Genomic DNA, 10,005 nt, shown 5'->3' with positions numbered 1-10,005 from the left:
AAACAGTGCCAATTAACATGGGACAAAGGGAGTATATCACTATAATTAAATTAAATTTACATTATTAATAATGTAGATCCACTAATACTACATTATCATTTCATTTTCTTCTCAGTTAGTACTTTAATAATTTTGCATTAACATCTGTTTAATTTCAAAAGTTTTTTATTTTTAAAAAGGAAGTGAGTACTAATAACTCTAGTACTTTCTCCATTTTCTAAAAATAAGAATTTTTTAAACTACACAGATTTTATTTACAAAATTGGTAAAGTAAGAAATATATTAAAAAATATGTTAAGTGAAAAATGAATCTCACCTCAAAAGGAAAAAAAATTTAAAATATAAAATTTCTATTTTAAAAAATAAATTAAAATGAAAAGAATTTCTATTTTCAATTATAAAAATAGTTTTTTTTAAAAAATAAGTTCCAAAATTCAAAATCAAAGAAAGGAAAAAATGGAAAGTAGGACCCGCACAGCCACCATCAGTCAACAAGCAAGTTCATTTTCATTTTCTCGATTTATGCGAGTCGTAGTGCTTTTCTGTATAATAATTGCATTGAGATAGGAGTGGAAGAGGAGGGGCCGAGCTAGACGAAAGGAAAGACCTCTCACACACCACGCATTTACAGTTAGTTAAAAAAACCCATCACAGCAAAAGAGCATTTTCAGAAACTTCCTTCTTCTGCTTCAGATTTGCTCCAAACAGAAGTACACAACACTTCATTACTTTCAAACCAAAATCAGACCCGTTTCTGGTCCTTCACTTGGTTACTTTTCTTGATTTTATCCTTACCTTTTTTTAATTGGCGAAGTTGTTGTTTAATTTATGAACATGTATGCAACTCTCTTCTTTGATTTTTTGTTGGATTTGGAATTCAAGATTTTTGATTCACCCCCTTCTATTCTTTTATCTGCTTTGTCGAAAGATTGGATCTTTTTATTGAATTTCTTGATTGGCTCCGTAGGGAAACTTAATTAATAGAATCTGTTCATTTATTTCTGTAGCAGTTGGACGGTTGGATTATTAATTACTACTACTATGAATTTATGTGAAATATTTGGAGGGAAACTCTGATGGTGTTGTTCAGTTTTATGTTTTTGTGGTTTGTTTTCTGCAGATTGAATGTTTGTGAATCTTCATTAGTATTTTCTTTTTTTTTTACTGTTTATTTTGTTTGTCTTTATTTAAATTTGGAGAGATTTGCTTTCTTGTGGCAAATAATTAAACTAGAATAGACTGACAATGCCAGAATTCAAATCGTTGAAGTGAAATAGATAAATACAGTTAAATGCAAGCGATCTACCCTTATGATGAGGATTGTGGACTGAAATTCCGAGCTACTAAAAGAGGAGAGTTGAGCAGAGATTTTTGCCTTATAACATTACAAAGCTTCTGTTTTTGGGATTTGGTTATCGGATTATATTTCGTCCAGAAAGAACTTTGGGTTATTGCTTACAAATAATGTCTTATTTGTTCATATATTTTGTGCTATTAACTTGTACAGATTGTTTCTTAAGCATTGTCATATATAGTCATGCACGCGTCAGCAAAAGGTTCTGATGTTGGCTTTGCTGATGGGAAATTGATAGGGTTCTCGTCTTCTTGATGATCATCCACAGAGAGTAGACGCTATACTATGTTTGACTGGCTGTGTACGCGTGAATTGATATGATATGAAGTTGGTCCTGCTCATTGCAGTCCTGGTGTTCGCATGTTTAACTGCTTTTGTATCTCCTGATGCACAAGGTAGTGTTCTTTTTCATTTAGAATCTTCTGAATCGTGGCTCGTGTATGCTTTATTTTTCTCAGAAGATACTAGTTTTGACTATGTCTGAATTTCTGAAATGCGACAAGAAGTAAATTTTACTAGGTCAAAGTTGGTTTAGAAATCTGGTAGGAATTTCTTTACATTCATGAAGTTTGATACTTTGTAGTTCTTACTTTAGAATGTTCTTCAATTGACAAAATAATGTTGGCGACAAATTGAAACTGCATTATAGTGGTTGGTAATACTAAATAGGCTGCAATATACTGAATACTTGCTTTTACATATTCCTGTACGTGAATGTTCTGAAAGCTGTTTAGAATATATTTGTTAATGCTTTGTGTGAAGTGGCACCATGGGAATTGTTTCGAATTTTCTTGTTAATGCTTCGTGTTTTGACCATCTTAAAACTTGCAATCGTGTAATATGAAATGGTTGTAATTTTTTCCATCTATTTTTTTTATATCATGTAGTTGACTACGTTAAATACTTGTATCTTTTTCCGTCGTTTTTTAGTTGGATATGTTGCCTCGGAACTATTAGCATTATCAATTACTCATTGTATATTGGACTAGTTAAAGTTCATAACAACAACTTTATTCCCTTTTATTATTCTCTCTGTCGAACGGTAAACATTTTGCTATGATTTAGCTTGCCACGGTTAAAAGAGGGGTTAACATTTTTTTTGGGGGGGATTCTTCAGGAGATGCATTGTTTGCTTTGAGGACTTCACTCAAAGCTTCAAGCAATCAGCTTACCGATTGGAATCAGAATCAAGTTAACCCGTGCACATGGTCCAAAGTTATATGCGACAGTACTAACAATGTGACGACCGTGTATGATACCTGCTTATCCCAAGACTTTGTTGTTTTGAGTTTAATTTACTTATTAAACGATGAATATTTTCCAGTTGGACTTTGTGTATTTCATTTTGGTTACAATCTCACATGATCATCTTTTGACAGGACATTGTCTAATATGGGATTTACTGGAACCTTATCACCTCAAATCGGGAATTTGAAGGCACTGAATACACTGTATGTTTCGAACAAATCTTTATCATTGATTGATTTTCTAATGTTACAAGAGAATATGTATTTATATTGTTGTGTACTCTTTGCAGCCAGTTACAAGGAAACGGAATAACTGGTATGATACCTGAAGAGTTGGGAAATTTGTCGAGCTTGACAATGTTAGATCTCGAAAATAATAACTTAACTGGAGAAATACCGTCTTCCCTAGGCAATCTCAGGAGGCTCACATTTTTGTAAGCAAGCATTAAGGGTTTTTATCTTTGTCTTCTTCATTTTATACTGTCGGTTGTAAGACACGTTCATTGCTGGACAGGATTTTAAATCAAAACAATCTCTCCGGACCAGTTCCCGAATCACTTTCAAGTCTTTCAAACTTGGTTAACCTGTAAGCGACTTTCCTTTTGGTGTATTTTTGGGGTTACATAATATGATGTTCGACTTCATTTAGTTGTATTTACATGGCTTGATGAAGTTTCATTTTGCAGACAACTTGCTTCTAACAGTCTGAGTGGTAAAATCCCAGAGCAGTTATTTAGGGTCTCCAAGTATAAGTATGGGTCGTTGCTCATTTACTTATGTGTATTAATTAATCTATTAGCATTATTTCCATTGATTTAAGCGTAAGTTACTTATTTCAGTTTTACAGGCAATCAATTAAACTGTGGTATCAATTTTCCCCACAGTTGTGCCTCCGAAAATGGAGGTATGTATGCATTGTATGATCATGGAGAACATTTTGTGTTGCGTCTGTAGAGTTGTTCAAATTTGCAAAAGGGTGTCTTGTCTTCGGTAGTAAGTTGTTCATTCCATATTTACAGGCCATTCAAGTAAATCAAAGACTGGCATGATAATCGGGATTGTTGCTGCCCTTGTTGCTATTATTGTTCTCGGATGTTTACTGCTTTTATTCTTGTGGAAGGGTAGGCATAAAGGCTACAGACGTGAAGTTTTTGTCGACGTTGCAGGTTGGTTCCGGTTATGGTGGGATTTAACCATTGTTACTGTCCCTATGGCTGCGCAAATTTTGTAATTCTCGTGTACAGGTGAAGTTGATCGGAGAATTGAGTTTGGCCAACTGAAGAGATTTGCGTGGAGAGAGTTGCAGATTGCTACAGACAGTTTCAGCGAGAAAAACGTGCTGGGACAGGGTGGTTTTGGAAAAGTTTACAAAGGCGTCCTTCCTGATAACACCAAGGTTGCTGTCAAACGGTTAACTGATTTTGAGAGTCCCGGGGGGGATACGGCATTCCAGCGCGAAGTCGAGATGATCAGTGTGGCCGTTCACAAAAATCTTCTCCGACTCATTGGCTTCTGCACAACGCCAACTGAACGCCTTCTGGTTTACCCTTTCATGCAAAACTTGAGTGTTGCCTCTCGTCTTCGAGGTATTACTCTACGAGGCACACTCATTGAATCCTACTTAATTAAATCCAAATTCTGATTAATAAACCCAAGTAGGGATTAACAGTCCTAGTTTGGTATTGATATTGTTAAATTCTCTAAATTCTGTCCCACATCGACTTGGTGAAGATCTCATCTAATCTATATAAGTGTGGATAACCCTCCCCCTTATGAGGCCTTTTAAGGGGTGAGTGGCCCATTTCTAATATGGTATCAGAGCGGGCCCAAGTCGATGATGGTTCTCTCTTTATCTCTCTTTATCTCTTATCTACCTCACGAGTGGAAGACCGATGTCCTTTCCGGCCCACATCGATGATGGTTTCTCTTGCATTGCCTACCCATGTGATGGAAGACCGATGTCCTTTCCGGCCCACACGTGAGGGGGCGTGTTAAGATCCCATCTAATCTATATAAATGTGGATAACCCTCCCCCTTATGAGTCCTTTTAAGGGGTGAGTAGCCCATTTCTAATAGATATACCTTAATTTGGATTAGTTAACCATATTTGTAGTCGAAGCACCGTACATGTGGATGTACACTAGTTTTTTACTTCTTTCCGTATGTGTATGATGTTTGTTGGTATATGTCCCTTGATTGGTGTTTCCAAAGCTGATGATTTGTTTCGGATATTTAAAAGAGCTTAAACCCGGGGATCCCGTTTTGGACTGGCCGAGCAGAAAGAGGGTGGCGCTGGGCACAGCGCGTGGGCTAGAGTACTTGCACGAGCATTGCAATCCAAAAATCATCCACCGAGATGTAAAAGCTGCAAATGTTTTGCTTGACGAACATTTTGAGGCCGTTGTTGGTGACTTCGGGTTGGCAAAGCTTGTTGATGTGAGGAAAACCAATGTAACGACACAGGTTCGTGGGACGATGGGCCACATAGCTCCTGAATACCTGTCCACCGGAAAATCATCGGAGAAGACCGACGTGTTTGGATACGGCATCCTGCTTCTAGAGATCGTCACGGGCCAACGAGCTATAGATTTCTCCCGCTTGGAAGAAGAAGATGATGTCTTACTGCTCGACCATGTAAGTTAAGTTGCCAACGTGTGATGTTTCTTGGTTTTCAAAATAAGACGCGTTACTGATAGTTAACTCTCAATCTCGTCGAAGGTCAAGAAACTGCAACGGGAGAAACGACTGGATGCCATTGTGGATCAGAACCTGAGTAGAAACTACAACATTCAAGAAGTCGAGATGATGATCCAGGTCGCGCTACTGTGCACTCAGGGCTCACCGGAGGACCGGCCAGCAATGTCAGAAGTCGTCCGTATGCTGGAAGGGGAAGGGCTTGCTGAGAGATGGGAGGAGTGGCAGCACGTGGAGGTCACGAGGAGGCAAGAACACGAGAGGCTGCAGAGAAGGTTTGACTGGGGGGAGGATTCGATCTACAACCAGAATGCCATCGAGCTATCTGGGGGACGATAAGGTAAAACCCACACGAACGAGTTATGTGCATTCGTATTTCTACCAGCGTCGGGCCTTTGTTTTCTTTGTATTGCACATTTCGGCCAGGTTTGGTTCATGTATTGTTTTGTTGGCGCAGAATAGCAGAGTTGGAAGTGAAAATTCGTTAGAAAGGAGAAGTCATATATACCACATTTTATGTGTTTCGTTTGCTTTGCTTCAATTGAAATGAAATATTTTTTGTTTTCAGTTAAATTATACAGAAGTCATGATATTGCAATATGTTTAATTATTATTACTCTAGTCATTTTTTTGAATTCTCAGTTTCAATGTTGAAAAATATTGGTTTTGAGGTTGTATGATTTTGATTAATTTGAAATTGGTTTTGAGGTCTTAGGGTTTTAAACTAATTAGGTGATTGTATATATAATTCTATGTCAATAAAATGGTTTGTAGCATTTTTCTCAAAACTAATTCTTCGTAGGTGAGAAATGAGACTCTCTCCGTTCCACGCTACTTGAGATGTTTTTTTTCGGCACAGGATTTAAAAAAAGTTGTGTTTAGTGAGTTAAATAAAGTAAGAGAAAATAAAGAGAGTAATAAAAGAAAGAATAAAGTATATGAGATTAGATGTTTTATTTTTAATAAAAATAGAAATCACTCAAGTAAGTTGAGATATCCTAAAATAAAATGACTCAAGTAATCATTCGATGAGGGCCTTGGCTGAGATTCTTGTCATTTGTTTTGCTTAGTAGTGGGCTGATACCAATAGGCCTAATATCACAATATTCTTAAAAAAAACAAAGTGTACAATATTTCACGGACAGATCACCGTAGTAAAAGTGAATAACATTTTGCAAACGAAGGGATATTTAACTTATTTGGCTTTTCATTAGTTTATAAAGTTGTGGGCATTTAGAACGTTTTAGATCTAAATTAATGCACTAAATAGTTTTTGGATGGTCACCAAGTTTCTTGATCTTAGTGGGATCCTTAACCAAGCCACTGTCAATGAATCGACGGCTCATTCTTCAACAGGCACGCGGTCAGAGTCCTAATATGACTATCTTAAAGAGGAATCTCATGTAATACCATGGTATAAGATGTATTACGAAAGTGAAATGAAAATGATCATAACGAAAAATTTAGAAAATTTGCAGAAGTGGATAGGTGAAAGAGATAGGGGAAAAGTAGGAAAATGAGAAAGATAAAAGAGGCTCAATTCTGTCATACTAGTGTGACAATAGAGAACGAAGAAAAAAAATTGAAAGAAAAGAAAAGAATTTTACAATTGTTAAACAAAGTTTTATTGCATCAGCCACAAGAGTGGATTAGGTGGCGACTAAGTCTCTAGTTTCTAAGAGCATCCACAACCGTGCTCTTGCCAACGAGCACGGATGTGGGCCCGGCCCCACTTTTTCTGCATGTTCTTAAGCAAGAGCATAACACCCACATCCGTGCTCTTCTGCAAAGACGAGCACAAGGGTCCCACCATTCCATTATTCAATTTAAATAAAAACATTTCACAAAATTAAAATACATTAAAAATACCTGGAATAATATTACAAAATACATTAAAAATTAAAAATTACATAATTAAAATCCTAAAAAATAAAATTACATAATTAAAATCCTAAAAATTAAAAATTACATAATTAAACTCCTAATCAATAAAAAATACATAATTCAACTCCTAAAATCAAAAAAACCACTACTCGTGGCCGAATTTCGCCCAAATGTGTTTGATTAGGTCTTCTTGTAGCTCAACGTGGGTTCGGGTATTGCGCATTGTGTGCCTTGTTTCGATCATCTCACCCACCATCGTATGCACACCTCGTCGTATGAATGAGAGATGATTTGATGTGAAAAATGGATGATAATTGTGTGTATTTATAGATGATTTTAGGGGAAAAAATAAAAAAAAAATTAAAAAATACAGAAAAAACAAGCAAAAAAAGCCATTTTTTTGGGATTGAGATTTTTTTTCGGTATTATTTTCGATTTTTAAAAAAATAAAAAAATAATTTTTCAACGGATATGCCGTTGGCCAATCACACGCTGCCACGTCGCCTGCTCGCTGGCATGGACGTGCTCGATGCATCGAGCAGCGCCGTGCCAGCGGCAAGAGCACAGCGGTAGACAGCTCCTCCGCGCCGCTGGCACGGACGGACGAGCACATGCTCTCCGTTGTGAATGCTCTAATGATTATAATCCTATTTTTTTAACACGAATTATCATGTACTAGACTTAATATTGATGCACAATTGAAAGATGCCACAAAGTCGTTGCAGTCTTTAGTACATCCAGTTAAAAATGCATTCGTCCTATGCATGTTTAAACATGCATTCGGATGCATATTTCTTGACGATGCATGCGTTTGTCTTGTAAATATTAAAAAGGTTCTCATATTGGAAACCTACATTCCATTTTTGAGAATTTTGCAAATTTATTTAATGCCCTTAGATTAACAAGAACGAAATATTTATGAACATGAATTCTAATTTCACGGACTGATCTATACAAAATAGTTTAAAGAATATTTAATTATAATTCTTTTCAGTTTGACTTAAATTATAAATAACTTACCAAACACAAAAGACTAGTTAAAATTAATGCCTAAAGTATTTAAAATTAATTAATTAATCAACGCAATTAGCCTGCAAATTAGACACATGACAAAACTTGGTATAACTAGCTATGTGATTCAAATTTTAAAAATTTAGCTTCGAAATTATCACTCAACCACTAGCACTAGACCATCCCTATAAGAGGAAATAGAGAAAACTTGAACACAAATGATTTCAAACTTTTATAGCATATAAGCAAGTATTATACATGTATTTAGTTTACATTTTGGTTTGACAAGAAATGTCTTTGACTTTCAATCATACTTGAATTTATTTTTTCCACAACACTTAGAAAAATAGATCAACTTTAAGAACTAACTCAACACATTAGCCCACGTCAATGTTTCCACTCTAATCCATACGGTTACTACAAGCAACCGTATAATATTTCTAATGATTCTAGAACATTAACTTAATGAAACTATTCAACTGGTTTGGTAATTATATAGTTGGAGGTTTTTTCATTTCAATAGTCAATCCCTTGTTAGAAAAGTTTCGAAGTTCACCTACTCACCAAGGAAATATGCAGTCATTGGATTTTTTAGTAGATTGTTACTTTTTCTTTAATGAAATATGGATAGTTTTATATGTGAAGTAGTTATCTAGGTCCTAAGTTGTTCAAACGTCCTTGCTTTTATACATGTAATTCATTAAATCCTTTGTTCATGCACTAAGCAATATGACTAGGTTAATTGTCCAAAAAATTCATTGATTTTGTCCTAATTTTGATTTGTACTACTTAGTAAAGTATACACATTGAAGATTTTCAGCCAACTAGAGAAACATCGTGTTGAGAATTTTTTAGCCCGAAAAATCAAGTTGAAATAATTTTCTGGATTTTTGAAAAAAAATCGGGCCATTTTTTCAGGTTGAGGAAAAATTTGAGATTATTTATTTTTTCTAAGGATCAAGAAGTGAGAGCATCATCAAAATTTTGTATTGTGAATGTCTGAAATTTAAATCGAATAAAAATATGACCATTCTTGTATTTGCCACTGAAATGCATGGTTAAACAAAACCTTCTTTATTGATAGAACTCAAAACTATTTTTGGTTACTCGATTGTGGATATTTGTGGTGGAAGCATTTTTTTCCTGGATGAATTCAAACTTCGTTCGGATCTGGATATAGTGAAAGTTCTATTCATTCAGTGCAGTAATTAATCAATTCGAACACAATTGGTTTAATGTAATTGTTTTCACATATTCACAAAAACAACAATTTATGTAAATAACTCGACGACATTAATATATACTCGTCGACTGCACATTTCTTACCCAAAGCGGGCAATATCATACTAATGTGCAGTCGACGATCCTAACAAGTGGTATCAGAGCCCAGGTGGCTCTGGGTGGGGCCTGGATGAGCTCCGGTTAGGGTCGGGCCATGAAACACTCGAGTTAGAATCGGGCCCAGGATGACCGAGGGGCCAGGGCTGGAACGACCATGTTCGTATCGACTGCGTTCTCGATGTGATCTCGGTTTAAGAGGAGGTTTGTGGGGTTGCAAACCCATAGACATCAGAGAATGGAGGGTAGTTGTATATAATTGTTGTCCAAACTTAATTAGTTTAAGGTCTTTTGGAGTGACTCCAAAACATATCCAGGCTTGACCTAGGGCGAACAATATCAAATAATGTGAAGACGACGATCCTAACAAAGTTTACTGCGAATACTTAATTAATTTATGTGTTTTATCAATTATGTGTTAATTTCAATTAAGACGTGCATATACATGTAGTGTTTCACGCTATCTGGGAGTATACC

The 10,005-nt window shown here is 35.9% G+C and overlaps 1 protein-coding gene across 8 annotated transcripts; it reads left to right on the top strand.

Moving 5' to 3' along the window:
* The first annotated feature begins 559 nt into the window (after positions 1-559).
* Positions 560-5,868, top strand: LOC121789341 (probable LRR receptor-like serine/threonine-protein kinase At5g10290). 8 transcript variants are annotated; one of them, XM_042187827.1, is made up of 12 exons: positions 560-757; positions 1,623-1,749; positions 2,472-2,604; positions 2,734-2,805; positions 2,892-3,035; positions 3,116-3,187; positions 3,288-3,353; positions 3,441-3,505; positions 3,621-3,767; positions 3,846-4,187; positions 4,841-5,235; positions 5,320-5,868. In XM_042187827.1, the coding sequence occupies exons 2-12, from the start codon at positions 1,677-1,679 to the stop codon at positions 5,632-5,634; spliced, it is 1,824 nt and encodes a 607-aa protein (XP_042043761.1). In that variant the 5' UTR covers positions 560-757; positions 1,623-1,676; the 3' UTR covers positions 5,635-5,868. The 8 variants fall into 8 exon arrangements, with proteins under 8 accessions (XP_042043761.1, XP_042043754.1, XP_042043759.1 ...); XM_042187820.1 differs by having other exon boundaries at positions 1,593-1,749; XM_042187825.1 differs by having other exon boundaries at positions 560-769.
* The last annotated feature ends 4,137 nt before the right edge of the window (positions 5,869-10,005 follow it).

The sequence above is a fragment of the Salvia splendens genome, unplaced genomic scaffold (genome assembly GCF_004379255.2).
Source record: "Salvia splendens isolate huo1 unplaced genomic scaffold, SspV2 ctg213, whole genome shotgun sequence".
Taxonomy (NCBI): Eukaryota; Viridiplantae; Streptophyta; class Magnoliopsida; order Lamiales; family Lamiaceae; genus Salvia; species Salvia splendens.
Note: the sequence above shows the minus strand (reverse complement) of the source record. Positions and strands in the feature narration are given on the sequence as shown.